Source organism: Corvus moneduloides, chromosome 18 (assembly GCF_009650955.1).
Source record: "Corvus moneduloides isolate bCorMon1 chromosome 18, bCorMon1.pri, whole genome shotgun sequence".
Classification (NCBI taxonomy): Eukaryota; Metazoa; Chordata; class Aves; order Passeriformes; family Corvidae; genus Corvus; species Corvus moneduloides.
Window position 1 is genome coordinate 5,044,574 of NC_045493.1, and position 15,840 is coordinate 5,060,413.

General features: G+C 43.8%; 1 protein-coding gene across 2 annotated transcripts in view; it reads left to right on the forward strand.

The window, feature by feature from the left end:
* BCR (BCR activator of RhoGEF and GTPase) overlaps positions 1-15,840 on the forward strand; it is a 93,344-nt gene that overhangs the window by 46,056 nt on the left and 31,448 nt on the right. For both annotated transcript variants that reach the window (XM_032127899.1, XM_032127900.1), the window contains 3 exons: positions 1,508-1,692; positions 11,551-11,655; positions 12,150-12,335. In XM_032127899.1, coding sequence (XP_031983790.1) covers positions 1,508-1,692; positions 11,551-11,655; positions 12,150-12,335 — 476 coding nt within the window. The remainder of the gene's footprint in view (positions 1-1,507; positions 1,693-11,550; positions 11,656-12,149; positions 12,336-15,840) is intronic.

Here is a 15,840-nt window from a genome sequence, read left to right on the forward strand (position 1 = left end):
TCTACAGTGAGTTTATTGTTGGGTTTTCAGTATATTGTTTGTGTAAATTCCCCAGACCAGCTCTCCCTCCTGAAAAAGCCACATAGATCAAGTTTTATTCTGTTCCACATAAAGTTCACATCTTTTACTGAAATGAGTCATGCTTTAACTGAGTTTACTGTGAGGGAGGAAAGTGGGCTTTAAAATGTTACTCCTCCACCCTGCCTAAGTGATGTATAACAGGATTATTAGTATGCTTGGCAGCAGCTGCTTATTATTTTCATATTATTAAATATGAAAATAATATATAAAATAATATTTTCACGATATTATTTTTTGTGAAAAAAGTAAGAAATTGGTTCTACATCTGTTCAAGTATAACTGTTTTTTCTCTTTTGATGGCTTTGTCTTCCATAAGGCTCACTGGCTACTGTAAAGGCAGATCTAGCTTATCTTCTTGGGGTTATTCTTCAGTTTGGGGAGAAGAATGGCATTCTGTGACTTGTAGCTGAAAGAGAGGAACAACTCCACCATTTTGTGGGCAGTGGCCTGTGCATCGCTGTTACTATCACACACAGGACACTTCTGGGCATTGGCAGGTGAAAGTGCTTCACAGGCCCGTGGAAATCGTGGTGCGGTGTCACTGTAGAGACACCAAATTTGGGTCCTCTGTGTATATTTCTTTGTGCAGAGAGGTGAAAAGCCTGTTAGCTTATGGCAGAAGGAGCCATGTGTTCTTGTTAGAGACTTTTGCAGGAGCAGTCTCTGTACGCAGCAACTGAAGATGCCATAACCAGTTTTGCTACTCATTTTTCCTGCAGAAGTTCATTGATGTCTCATGCAGTAATGGTTAACTTGACCCTTCATACCACCATCCTTTTCTGCTTGTGTTTTGGATGTGTCGTTTTAGGGTTTTTTGGGGGAGGGGAGACGGGATGTATAGAAGGGAACAGTGTGGTGGTTTGTTTATTTGTTTAAGGGGTTAAGCTCAAAATAGGAGGTGGGGCAGCCAACAGAAAAGGACCTTTTAGGATTTTATTTTTGGCAGTAGGTTGGTTCACTTGACATGTAGGACCTTTCTTTCCTAGTCCTCTTGTTGCTGAGAGGTATGGAGAGAGTTACAGTTCTCCCCTGAGCTATGTATTACCTATCTTTCCTAAACTGTCAGGGGCATCATCTGCTCTTGATCGACAGAAAACCCAGGGTCTGTTACCCAGTACGTTCCTAAACCCAGACTGGTATTTTGATGCTCATGCTTTTGAAGGAAAATGTGAGGGAAAGTGCTGTAATTAAATGACCACTAATGCTAGAAAGGACTTTGCCTTTTAGGACTTAGAATAAGTGAAATGAACTTTTGGTGACAACGTGAATTTAATTATATTTACTCCTCTACTTGATCTGTATTTAACCATTGCTGACTCTGGGTTTACTGATAACTAACCACAGCAGCTGGGAGGCTGCACCTGTTGCCCAGCCTGTGCCCTGCCCAGCTGCAGGGTGAGCAGACCCTTGTGTGTGTGTTTTGCAGATGCCCCGTTCGGGGGAACCCCGCCTGGCTATGCGTATGATGCTGACCGCGCCGAGGAGCAGAGGCGGCACCATGACATGATGCCCTACATCGACGACTCGCCATCCTCCTCGCCCCACCTCAGCTCCAAGAGCCGCGGCAGCCGGGACACGCTCTCCTCGGGCTCTCTGGAATCCACAAAATCAGTGAGTCCTGTCCTGCCTCTGTGGCGTCAGCAAAGCCTTGTAGGTTTGCAGGGGGTGGACAGCTTGAGCAGGGGACAGACGGGGACTGCCAGCACTGTGGGACACATTACCTGACATAATGCAGCACTGCCTATTGATGGTGTACATTTAAAGCTAAACTGAGGCTTCTAGCTGATGCTAGGCCTAAACTTTGGGGGTCAGTGTTGTGTATATGATTTTTGAGCACTTTGTGCATTTTAGTGGAGAGAACTGGTGACTAATTGCAGTTGAGAGGGTCTCTAAACAGCAGATATTTTGGAAAGGAGACCATGGAACGAAATACATTCATACCTCTCTGCATGTGAGTTGTCATTGCCTTTCACTAGGAAAATAAAAGTTTTTTTCAGGTAGGTTAAGGATTTTGATCAAGCATCTGGAAGACCTATTTCCTTCAGCCTGTGAAAATGGAGCAAAAAGAATTAAAACTGCCAGCTCTGAAGTGGTGACTTTGGGTGGGAGATGGCCACTGCTTGTGATGGATTTGACTATTCACTAAATAGCTGTCTGTATAATCAGTTATCATAGATAAAAAGTACAGAAGGGACTGCCTTGCCTGACCTGTGGCTTAACATGGCCCTTCAGTCTGCCTTGCTTTGGTTTCGCTTCAGGTTGAATAGCATGGCTATAGCTTGGAACTTCAGGAAAATTTCTATTTTTGTTTTTACAATAGTCTTGGTAGTGAGTCGTCTGTATGACTTGGTAAAGAACTATTGGCTCTGCTGTCTTCACAGTCCAAAATGTCTTAGTTTCAGCTTGGATTAATCTCTTTGACTTTCAACCTTTCGCTTCTTTTTATCCTTTTGCAATAGATTGCAGAGCACTTGAGTCCCAAGTTGCTGTTTCCCTAAATATCTTTGTCATTTTCAAAGTTCTGGGTTCCCCAAATCATTCATAAAAATGTTTAATAGTGCAAAGCCAACTGTCACTTCCTTCCTACAGTATTTCTATGAAAGAGTGCCAAACAACCTTGAATTCCCACATTGTAAATGACACTTTGAAATCTCTCATCCAAGTGTTTTAACTTGTGTTGCCTTTATGTTGTTCTTCCCTCTTAGTTAAGAGGTCATGGAAGATAATTATGGATATTTTAGAGATATCAGTGTACGTGTAAATCAACACCATCGCCATTATCAGGCAGTTTTATTTATCTTGCATCAAAAGGCAAGTCTGAGAAGTTCCCCAAACCACCAGTGCTCAGAGTTCATTATACACATCTTTCTGCTCTCTACTGGTTACTGTGATATATCTATGCTTACTTCTTCCAGGATGAATTCTAGGTTAAGAATCCTTCCTGATACAGTGTCCTCTTTCTTTCTCATTTATAAAATTCATTGTCAAGATTTCTTGAAGCATTATCAAATACATATATTGTTAGTGTTTACTTAATTTTATTTGACTGTAAAGTGTGGAACCTAGTTAGCTGCTTATGCTTTAGTCTATTAATTATGAGATGCTTTCTTATCTCTCAAGATGAGAATTCTTGTGATATGTAAGAGGCTTTTGAATGAAGAAATTTTCATTAGTAAATTTAAAAAGCTCCAAAACCATTTTAATATTGGCTTGAGATTTCCAGGTTATGTTTCTCAGGATGAAGGAAAAACACCGTGTGACTACACATGGCTGAGAGTTATCTTCAAAGAACCAGTTATGATAGTGCTTGTGACTGGAGGCCTGGAAGAGACACTGCCTAATAGTTAATGTTGTGCTTTATTTATTTAAATATTGCCTCATAAGCATTTAACAGTAGTTAATTTAAAAGTTACTTTAATAATGCTTGAAGGCTGCATATTCAAAAATAGTTTTTAACGTAAGTTGCTGCTTTCTTTTCTCTGACTATAAAAAGATGTTTCATGGCTTCCAAAAGAAAGGGGTGTCCTGATACAGAGTAGGCTTTTAATCGTGAATCTTAGTTGATTCAATTGATCCTGTCTGTAATCAGTCCACAGATGACAGTCCCTGGACAGTCCATGACAAAGATAAAGAGACTAATTTATGTCCAGGTATATCCCGAGCAAGTTAAAGTTTCAGTCATCATGAGCTGTTAGATGGCTTTTGCTGAGTTATGTTTTCAGCTCTAGTGGAAAACACATCAGTAACAAAATTAGGTGTTAAACACATTGCTGAGCCAAACGCAAAACATGTGGTGTACCAGAAATATCAGGACGTATGTCTCTGCTATTTTATTTTGCACTAAACTTGATTAGCAGAAAACATGTTTTGTTTAGATGCGTTTGCTTTTAACGTTGTCTTCTTGTCCTTTTACTTTTTCATTAGGTGCCTGCAGTTACTTCTGAAAATTTCAGTTTATTTTTATGACCAGTCTGGGAGTGAACTGTATGTAACACAATGCATGCACTACGTACACCATAGCAAAACATTCAGTAATTCAGTAGTTAAGCAGTAATTCGGAAGTTAAGTAGTCTTGAATCTTTGTGATAACTTTGAATTACTCAATTGTCCCATTTTTCCTGTGGGCTCCTGCCCTGTGCAGTGGGTATAGTGAACGATACTCACTGGAGTCAATGTTTTATCTCTAGAGCTGCATGTGCACCTTATTTACAGGACACTGCAGACTCTGGTCTGGGTACAAAAGTATTCATTTCCATTAACTTCAAATACAGCTGGAATGTCACACAGATCTTAATTATCCTAGCAGTGTTTCTGTGAGGTAAGAGGATGGTATGTTCACTTAGCACAGGTAATGGAGGCAGGCAGGTTATGGGAGAAGCATTTGCTAGTTTTGGGGGCTTAATGTGAGATGTGTAATATTCTGCAAAACCAGGTTCTGACTTTTAACACAGCTTTCTTCACATTAAAGTAAAATTCCCTTTATTTCACTTGGAAACCAAGCGTTAACAGCACTCCAGTCAGGCACCCAGAAAACGGAAAATGTTGCAAACAATGATATTTTAAATTTATTTTTTATAAATATAAATCTAAGTAATTCACTTGTCACACAGACTTTGCAGCATTTTGCTGTGGTGGTCATCTGCCTTATCCATGAGACCTGCCTCCCTCTTGGGGACTGCATTGTTGCTATCTGAATATTAAGGGCGTTTTGCTTTGATTTCTTTTATGGGCTTGCTCTGGGCTTTGTATTTTTCTGCCAGGTGTTTGACTGAGTTCTTTCATCTCCCTAAAGCAGCTAAAGCCTTTGGTTGGGTAGCACATCAGGGTTCCCCTGCTCTGTCCAGCCACCATAGGGAAAGTGCAGAGTGCCAAAAGCATTGTCTCTTGCTAGAAGAGAGTGAAGGGAAACCTCCTGGACTATTTGTGAAGGGGCTTCCTGTTATTCCCTCAGTGTGTAGGGTGACCAACTCCCAGCACATTCTGTTCCAAGAATTGAGGGTTGCAGTTGACTTCCAGAGGTTTGCGGGGTTTACACTTTGTCATCTGGGCAGTGTTTTCTAATCCCTCCTACCACCTGTATCTCATAAGTAGATGAGGAGATGCTGCCTGCTCGGCCTCCAAACTGTGCCACTTCAGCCACAGCTGGTGTATTCCCATTCCACCTGTTCCCTGCCCACTGCACAAACTGTTGCTGTCCAAGGAGGAGGACAAGGCTGCACTAGCATTAGTTTTGTCTGTGACCCAGACAGGGACAAGCAACACAGGCATTTGTAGTGTGGATCTCAACAGCCCTTGACTTGTCATTTTTGTGGTAAGGAGGCCTTAACAAATGTTCGTATGGAGCAGGTTGGGTCAGACCCTTTCTTCTGGCTCTTCTAGAATCTCAGGCTGGGCTGCTGATGCATGTCCTGCCATAAAAGCAGTGCTTTTGCCAAACTTTGCTCTTAAGCAAGCCTACAGGGAGAGAGGAAAAAGGAGAAACAGGTTCCACTAATGCCTAAGTTGTTTGTTTATTTAACTTGAGGAGTGATTGAATTTTCCCAAACCTTCCTTTCTGTAACAGCTGAACTGTTATGATTGAACTCTACAGAAATTCTGGAAACCTCTCTTGGAAAATGTCAGCCCAAATGTTTGCCAAATAAGACAGTGCTGGTAGCTTCAGAAGGTGTCTGAAGACTGTTGGTAAAAAGTAGTGATAATTCACTCCCAGAATGAGAGAGAATGTGTCAGTCTTTCCCATACAGTGAGTGTGAAGAGCAGAGAAAATACCTGGATAAGGTTAGAGGAGGACAAAGGGAGAGCTTGCTACAGTATTTTTAGGCCACAGGAAGGTGTTGGCACAGCTGGAATGTCAGTGACTGACACCCTTCAGTAGAGAAGAGTTACTGCCAGGAGTTTTGGAGTGGGTAGTTTGCAGCCTGGAGGCAAAAGAAGGCTAGGAGAAGGGGGAAGCTTCACCTACTGTCATCCTGTTGCTGCTCCTCATATGAGGAGAGATTGCAGCCCTGGGAGGTGCAGAAATAAGAAAGGCCTTTCAGGATGCTCACCAGCAGAGCCAGGCTCAGAGACGTGCGTGGCTCTCTGTGGAGGTGGGTGCAGGGCAGGCAGTGGAAAGGCAAAGCTCATTCCACTGCCTTAGGAAATGAAGGGAGTCCCTTCTCAGGAATTTAGAAGATGAGTTTTTGACAAAATAGATCTCTCCAATTCTTGCATATATCAAAGCAAGTGAGGCAGGAGTGCTAAAGCTGAGCGACCGCCTCCTACTGTCTGTTCTGTTTGGAGGAGAAATTGGCTGGTACTTACAGACTTTCAGGTAGAATTTCTCTTTCCTTTTCTGCTGTGCATTCATGGTTGGTGCAGCATTGGCAGCCATTGCCTTTCCTCAGATCAGATCCTTTTGTTCCTGCTGTCTGCCAGCTCAGCAAGAGCAGGGCTGTGGCAGAGCAGGTTGTGGATTTTGCTCCTAGCTTGGTCCCAAGGGGATGCAGAGAAGCTGACCTCTGAAGCTACAGTAGTAACTGGGATTACTGCTCTTCTTGGTACTACTCTTGCTAGCTTGTCCTTCCCCCTCCAGCATTTCTAAGTCATTCTCCTTTCTTCCTCTCAGTATTTGAATGGATTTGTTTGTTTTTTTACTGTCACTTTCCCCTCACCACCCCCAACTGATGCAGGTTTTCCTTTTTATTCTCCAATTCTTTGCTCCTTATGCCTGGATGTACAGCCCTTCCTGAGGAGAGCTGGCACACCAGTACTGATGTTATAAATAATGTTGGCTTCTCTCCCTGCTCCTTCCCCTCCCCACATGGAGCATGATTTTCTTGATTACAGAATTTGCCCTGTTTAATATCACCAAGACAATGAGACACCTCCAGCAGAAGCTTGCAAATATATTTACGCTTCAAAAATGGAGCTGAATGTTTTTTCTCCTTTGTAGGCTGTCAGCTTCTGTATGAGATTGCAAACTGTCCTTATGGGAAACCTTGCCTTTGAACGCATTCATTGCATGGCGTATGAACACCCCGTACCAAAGGAAGAGTTAAAGTGCCTTTTATACACCCACTTTGAATCACTGATTCTCTTTACAGAGCTGTGCCAGCAGCAACCTCTTTGCAAAATTTTATGTGTTGTGGTTTCTAGATTCTTAATCTGTGCTCTCCTAGCATTTGCAGGAAAACAATTATTGCTGTTAATTTAAACAAGAACCAGGAAGCCCCGAGTTCTTTAAACAGAGTCAGGAAGAGCTGAATCTGTGTAAACCTTGGAGCTGGTGAATGTCAGCCTTGCAGTAATTGAACACAACATGCGATGCCAACCTGGTTAGTAAACTAAAGTGCTTAGGCTGACAAGCTGTAAACACATTCAACCCAGCCATGGCTCAGGGCCAGTGTGTGTGCTCTGATATCTGCGGAGCTTCCAACCCCTCTCACTGGCCATGGTTCAGGTTGCAAAATTGCACTGTGACTCAAATCTTTTGGTTTTTAAGACTTTGGAATAGCAAAGAGCACCACCCAGTTGAGAAGAGGGGACACCAGGATCTTGTAGGCATGAGATACCTGTGTAATTTCCTGTAGCCTGCTTTCTACCTTCCTTATTGTTTTGGTGTTTTTTAAATGTAGTTCATGAGGAGTGGGAACAAAGCACTGGTATTTTGCTTGTTCAGATCTGGCTGGGTGCTCCCATGGCAGGGAGACAGGAATGCTCTGGCTGCTGCCCTGGTACAGTCCTGTAAGATTTATTCTGAAACACGTGGGTAGAGAGGTAGCCAGAAAATGGAAGGGCAGGGGAGAAGGGCTAGACATGGATGCTGGCATCAAAGAGTCAGGGACAGAGCATGAAATACTAGTCAGACTTGTACAACTGGAAAACAGGCTAACCAAGCTGGGTAGGAAGCATGGGATGGACTGCTGACCACCTGGCACTCCCTGCTGAGCGGTTAGAGTTTGCCAATACAGGCTGCTCCCACTTCCTGCTGGGAACACCCCATCTGCACTTTGGTGATAGGTGTATTTTCCCCATCCTCTGTGGTCTGGTAGATGTGGTACCAGCTCCTCCACTTGCTACAAGCAGCTCAAGGATTTCAGACTGCTCCCTTCTTGCCAGGCTAGGGGAAAGGAGTCCTCAGCCTTGGCAGGTCTCCCTGTACTGATGGGGAGCTTGATTCTGATGCCCAGGATGTTCCCTCTTAACTGTCCTGGCTGGACTGCAGGAACAGAGGGGCAACGAGGCTGTTGTAGTCACAGTGTTGCTCTTTGTTTCCCTTCTGTGTCAGATATGGGCAAAGCAGAAATGCCCTTGGCCCTGAGTACATCACAGCTTGGCTGCTGTGTGGGCAGGGTGGGAGGACAGTCCCACCCAGTCTCTGCCTGCTCACTGCTGTCCTGTTCTGGGTGAGCAGGTGAGCCTGTTCCCAAATCTGTGAGTGAGGAATGTTATAATACCAAATAATAAACTTACTCCTCTTCCTCCTGATTTTGGCACCAAGTGACTTTCTGAGTCTTGGGGAGTACATTTCATAACAAGTGTGACTTAAAAAGCACCCTGAGGCTCAAGAAGCACGGGGGCTGTTTTCCAGATGTTCCTCGTGCTCCATGCAGCCCCAGCTGACGCTGTGAGCAAAGGCCTCCCTCAGCAGGAGCTCTTGTCAGCACACAGCTCCCGGGAGGGAACAGGAGCAGCAGCACAATGCACAGAGCAGCACCCTGGTGGTGCATTGATCCCTGGCGCAGCAGGGGCAGGGGATCATCTTTTCACACCGGAGAAAGCCGTATGTAAATTTGAGGTTCTGCGTTGGAGATCTTGTAATGTGCCCTGTGATTGTTGGATAAACTCCCCTGAGGGTTTCTTCAGCAGTTGCTGTGCAGAGCATAAAGCAGCCAGGCTCTGCCCTGTGTCCTGGCTGGCTGTGGCTGAGGCTGGACTTCTGCAAGCATCACACTTGGAAAAATGCCCCTATTAAAAAAGGGTTAGGACAAAACCGTGGACTTTGCACAGTGCCCTTGTGGTAATGGCCAGGAAGGAAGGCCTGCAGTATGTCCTGGGAGATGTTTTTCTCTCTGAAAGTGCATCTCTTTTAACGGGAGGAAATTAACATTCTGGCAGAAAATGCTGTCTCCGTCAGCTGACGGTGCCCAGCAAGAACTGGCTTGTAAATTAAAGCTTTTACTTTTGAAGAGGAAAACTGTTCTCAGTGCTATAAGGAAAACTGTTGTGCCACTGTCGTGATGGGGAAGTTTAAGTCATTTAAATAACTTGTCATTGTGTGCTGCTCTTTACAGATGTTACAAACATACCCAGCTGGTTTTTAAATCCTCACCTCCTCCAAGAGAACCTGGTAAAGATAATTATAGTGCTGTGTCAATATTGACTGGTTACCTCGTCCTCAGCAGTGGGGACTTTGGAGCACTGTTAGTTTTTCTCAATGCTTCTTTGTGTAGCTGCACTTTTCTTTTGTAAGTGTTGTAAGAAATATTTGGAAACCAAGAGCAATTGTGTTTTTCTTGCACCAGGGCTGCCACATCCCTTCCTCTTTGGATGAAGGCAATGTTTGTTACATGTCTTGGGGCTGCCTGTCTTGATTACGTGTGTGTACCATGCCTTACAAAATGGTCCATGAGCTGGACATCTAGGCACTCCCAGCACAGAAACCCTAAGGAATGGTCACAGCCTCATTGAACATTTCTGTGACAGTCACACAAGTGCTCCATAGATGCACAGAGTATAGTGCAGTGTTCATTTTACCATGTAGTTTGTCACTGGTGTTTTTCTGAAGTCTTCTGAACACTGACTGGTGAATTACAAATTTCTATCTTCTTTGAGATGCCCTTTCAAGATTTTAAAAGGCACTGCGGTTCTTACTGAATGTCACTGAAGGGCGGGATGCAAAGAGAAGTTCTTCTTTCCATGTAGTACCTAACGTGTGTGTAAATCTTACTCATTTCCTTAGAACAGCTTCCGTCTGCCACTTTTATATAAGAGGTGGTGGTGGTATTTGACACCTCACAAAATTTTTATGAAGTAGTTGCTGCAAGTCTTTTAGGCTAGAATATAGCTTGTGAAATTTAATGAAACTGTTCAAAAATCAGAACGGTTATTGATGAGACAGAATCCAGAAATATCTGGGAGCATGAGGATCTGTTTCTTTCTTTGTGTTGTGCGTAGGCTCAAAGTCACACTCAGGGTGTGATAGTTCCTGCGAACTGAACCTATAGCCCAGGTACCTCATCTATACATCTGCAGAGGGCCCTAAATTAAGTGGAGCTTTTTTGGGGGCAGCTATAGGGCTGTATGTTCCGTCACTAGAGTGGAGTGTACTGCTCTGCTTCCTGATCCTCCCACTGTGAAATCAAAAGCTGAAGATTCCTCTGGATATTAAGAGTAGGATGGAGCCCCAAAAAACCTACCCAAATCCCTTGAAAAGTATGTACCCTTTCAGAGCCAACTTCTGACTCTATTCTTAGAGACATTTAACAACATAAAAAGGTTGTGAGAGTTTTAAAATGCTATTTCTGTGAATGACAGAAATAAAAAGAACTGGAACTAAGACTCTGTAAAAGGGGAATGTTTCTCATTATTTATAACCTTCATTGCCTGACCAAATTTTTCTAGAGTTTTTGAAAACACTCAGTTTCACTTTATCAGGTTAAACACTTTTTCAGGTAACAGTTTTGAGAGGAAGGATAATTGAAATTCAACAGAAGGGATTACTACTTCTCTTAACACTTCACGCTAGTCGTCCCCATTAGCCCATGAACATATTTATGTGGGGCTTTTTCCTCCCTCTCTTTGGTTGTTTTGGTTAAGAACTCCTTCATGGAATCCCAATAAGAAAATCAGCATGTGCATTCCAAGCCATGCTGATTATTCCATCCTCTCACTAAAAATAGACACTGTGTGAGCTGACACTGAAAAATAAGTTAGGGAACAGTAGAGAGTGGGAGGAAGAACAGCCCCGTGGAGCCAGGTCAGGCTGTGACTGTGGCGTGTTCGTGCACACCTGGGGAGGTGCAGAGGAGTGATCCTGTCTGCTCACAGAAACATGGCTTTGGAGAGCTCCCGTGGGAGGAGGGAGGGAGTTGCACAGAACAAGGGCCCTAGGATTTGTTTAGGAGGATGAATTCTGAATTTTTAAGTTCCATGTTTTGAATTTTGTGAAGAGGTCTGGGCACCTAATTGAGGCACCATGGTTGGATGACTAAAGCTAACACCTGTAAATAATCTAAATGGCATCAGTTTCTGGTAAATAAAAATTTCTTTAATGTTTTACATTTGCATATTTCTAGAAACAAGATGCTGAGCATAGGTGGATTTTTTGTTTGGTTTTTAGTCTGAAAGTAAACCGAAAAAGCAAGTATGCTCTGGTCAACTGAATGGTTTTTATTCTCCATCCTCATTCTTGGTGTTTTTTCTTACTCTCCCTGCAACCTGTTCTTTATTTTTTTTAATTTTTTTTTTCTCTTAACTTCTTTGTAGAGTGAGCCAGACCTGGAGAAAGGCCTGGAGATGAGAAAATGGGTCCTGTCAGGAATCCTAGCCAGTGAGGAAACCTACCTGAGCCACCTGGAGGCTCTGCTGCTGGTAAGTGCTGGGGACAGATGCCAGTTCAAACACTGGTACTTGAATTTTCACTGCTGCTTCTATCCAGAGTTCCCCTGAACTTCATGTGCCATGGGTTACAAGTTGCTGGGTGCAAAAGGTACCTGCTACTCCTCCAGTAGAGAGAGAGCCTTAAAGGAAGGACTGGATATAGCACACTTTGGGAGTTGCTAATGTGGTAGTATCCAGGAGCTCCATCTTTAAGTATCCTGTGGTTATTATTACACATGTTGCTGTACAGTGGGACAGAGCTTAGGGAAATGGAGTGCAGAGGGATTTTAATTGCAGCATTAATATCCAGGGAAAATTCATGTACGAGGGGTGGCTGATCCCCATGAGAGAACTTGTTCATGTGTAGCTTTCAGGAGTTGTGTGAATGCAAATATCAGTTTTTAATAGGATAAAAAATGACTTGCAGTGTGGCAAAGGTTTATGGTGGTTTGCATGATAATGATTTCCTTCTTTCCTCATTTCAGCCTATGAAGCCTTTGAAAGCCGCTGCCACCACCTCCCAGCCCGTGCTGACCAGTCAGCAGATTGAGACAATATTCTTCAAAGTGCCTGAGCTCTATGAGATCCACAAAGAGTTCTATGATGGGCTCTTTCCCCGAGTGCAGCAATGGAGTCACCAGCAACGTGTTGGGGACCTCTTCCAAAAGCTGGTGAGTCAGCTGCCATCACCAAAGGTGCTGGTACCCCTCACCCATCTCACAGGAGCTGAGACCAGAGGGATCAGTCTGTGGCTGGAATAGATGAGAGACTTCTCACCTCCTCACTTTGCCACTGCAGTGAGGGCCCTACAGCAAAAGTGACTCTTTCACTGTCTTTAATTAAAGACTGCAGCAAGCTGTGGTGGGAAAATAAATACAGTTTCACATAAATTTTGAATCTCCAGGGTTTCTGCAGAGTCCTCAAAGCATTTCCTTTAGATGAAGATGGGAGAGTGGCATTATTACAAAGTGAACTTCTTAACACCAGTGGTGAAGTGTTCCTCATTACTGTTGAACTCCCTCACTCTCTCTCTGGTGCTTTGCTCTGCCTGGTGCTGATTTATAGTCATCACCTTTGGCTTTGCTTTTCTGCCACTATCCTGGCCTTTCTGTTCCCCTTGCTGTTATGCTGATGCAGTTAACCTGCAGCTGAGAATCCTCCAAGCAACCTCAACAAAATTCTCTGAGTGCAGAACCGGACAAAGATATATACAGCATATTCCTGAGGCTGAATTAAAATTGCTGAGTTTCTGAGCCAGATGACAAATTGTTTGCATTCTAGGAGGGTTTTTTTGCCCCTTTAGCCTCTCCCCTAGCATGTGCAGAGAGGAAAGGATTAAAGGAGCTGTTTTTTCCTTTTTAGAAAAGAAAAGAAGCTCTGCATTCCTGAAGTGCCTCTGGTTCTCAGGGTAGGAGTGACATTCCAGTGAGGGGTTTATTGGCTGGGGAGTATGCTTTACCAGGGTCGATCAATTGTTAGCAGCTGTATAGCTCAGCATCAGCTCCATCCCCTGTGGAGCAGGGGGAGCTGGCCTGGAAGATGATGTTTTCTGCACATGCCAGCAGCTCAAGATGAAAATACAGGAATCTGCTTTTCACTGCCAGCATGTTTTAGCCAGGAGGGGTCAAGTTGGTGCTTTGGTGAATAGTTCATGGTATGCAATTTGAGCAGCTGGTTTGAGAGGACAAACCCAGCTGCTGCTGGGTGCTGAAGCAGACACAGAAGGCTGCTGGAAGTGGCAGCCTCACAAGCTGCACTGGATGTGTGGGCAGCAGTGGGAATAGCACTAACTGGAGAAGACCTGAACGTATTCCTTGGCAGGGCTGTTCAGCATCCCTCTGCTCGCTGCACAGCTACTCAGGCTTTTGTTTGAGACTATTTCTTGTTGCTGGCTGATTTTGGGTGCAGGAGTTTGGCCCTTCCTCCTCTCTTATGTTCCCCTGATTTTTCTGCATTTGTGGCAGAATTGTTGATTTTGTTGGATTAGCATTGGAAACAAAAGAACAAACTGCCCTAGTGCAGGAGACTTTGAGCTGGCATAGCAGTTTCAGTTTTGGGTGGTTTGGTACAGCATCGGTGGGAATTGCAAACACTTTGCTGGATGAGATAAAGCTAATAATTCTTGGCAGGCACTGGGAAGCAACTAGATGAGAATGACAGCAAGAACATCAGGCTTTATAAGGCATCTATAGTAGATGTACATCAAATCTTTTGGAGCAGACTGTTTACTCGTGGTCATGTCAGGCAGTCTGATGATAAACACTGAAATACTTGTTATTATCCAGATGTCCTTGAGGACATTAATTTTCTGTACTCTCACGCAAAAAACAGCACAGTAGATTGAAGTTACAGATAGTGGATGCAAAGAGTTTTAGAATTTCATGTGTTCTGGCACAAAGTATGATCTATTTGCAACATCAAATTGACTGTTATTGCACCTTTTCCTGTTGAGAAAAAGAAAAGATGCCAGGCATGTGGGAGTGAAATACGCTTCTCATTTTTGGGGAATATATTGTACATATTTTTTTTATAGCTAGGAAGGAAACTCTTTAGAGCTGTTTTTAGAAATGAAGAAATATTTAGCAAACGTCCTCCCTGATAGGCCTCAGAAATAGAAAAAAATACATCCAAAAGCCAGCTATTTCTACCAACTCTTGTTTCATTTTGAGTGTGTTCTTTTTAATTGAAAAAAATAAATAAACCAGCATGAAAATGGTGTGTGAGCATTATTACTTTGATTGGAAGCTCAGTTTTTAATGAAAAAGATGTCTTTGTGATGGCACATTCAGAGGAGGAAAATGAAAGCTTAGAAAGACTGTTTAGGAGTAGCAGGAAATGAAAGAACCACATGGGAATGGAGAAACTTTAAAGCTCTGCCATGTTAGCTGGCATCATCCAAATCTGAATGGCATAAGCCCTGCAAATGGTCAGTAATTCTGACTGCAGTGTCTTCACAGGACTGTGCATCAGTGGCAAATGCAGATTTCTTTCTCTCTGTGCTGCTGGGGTAATCCCTGGTATAAGTGAGCACAGTTTTCTTCAGCTTCAGTCACAACTGTGTAATTCTGTATGAGAGTTGAGATTGTTTTCTAGTCTTTCAGTAAAATGTGACCTAGGAAATAGTTAACTGTTTCTCAGCCTCTGTTAACTAAGTTTGTGCAGGGAATGTTGTCCAGAGAGTGGTTTTTCCTCTTCCATCACCTCTTGCACAAAGCTTCACAGAGAATGGGGAGCACAGTGGTTATGAGAGAGAGCAGGAGAGGGAAGGAGCAGTGGCTGTGAGGAAGTTCCCTGCTCTGCCTGTTGCACATCTCGGGCAGGGATGTGCAGCAGTGCAGAGGTGAGTGCAGCCCTCTGGCAGTGTCTCCTTACTGCACCCTTGGCTGCTGCCGGCACTGCAGGCTCAGGCTGCCGAGGTGTTCCCAGCCCAGCCTGGCAGCTCTGCAGCACAAAGCCAGCTCTGCACTCCAGACAGGCTTGGAGGCTACCCAGGGATTTCCCATGCTGGATCCTGTGTTCTCTGGCATGAATATGGCTGCAGTTCCTAAGTCAGCAAACGGGATCAGTGCTAAGACTCTGTGGTAATAATGACTTACTACTGCACTCTGAGGCCTGTTCCATCCTCTTCTGGACCAGTTCCATGCTCCTTCTGCTGGAAAATATGCCATTTTCTGTCACCTAGTGCCCCAGTCACTGCCATCCAAACAGATTGTGCTCTGGATCTCTCTTCTGTATTTTCAGCACTCCACTGCCCTTATAAAAATATTCACTAATGCAGATATGGGTAGTATCTGGGTTTGATTTAGTATATCCATCATGCAAAAGCCAACAAGTAGCTTACTGGGGTCACATTTGTGCTGTTGGGCTGAATCATTCCTCTCTGATTCATATGTTGTGGCAAAAAGCCAGCAGCTCCAGTTACATTAATGAGCTGCAATATTAATAGATACTAATCTGGCAGTTCAGAAGGGAAAAATAGATGTCAGAAATAAGGATGTGTCATTCTCATAGGCTTTCACATCCTTCACCAGTAAACTTGTTCAGCATAGGGCGGAACTGGGTGCACGGGGACAACAGTGCTGGTTAGACAAAATTGACAGGTCAGAGATGTCATTCTGGGCCTGCTCAGTATTCCCTGTAGTTGTTTGGTGTGAAGGAACATGATCTGATCATTAG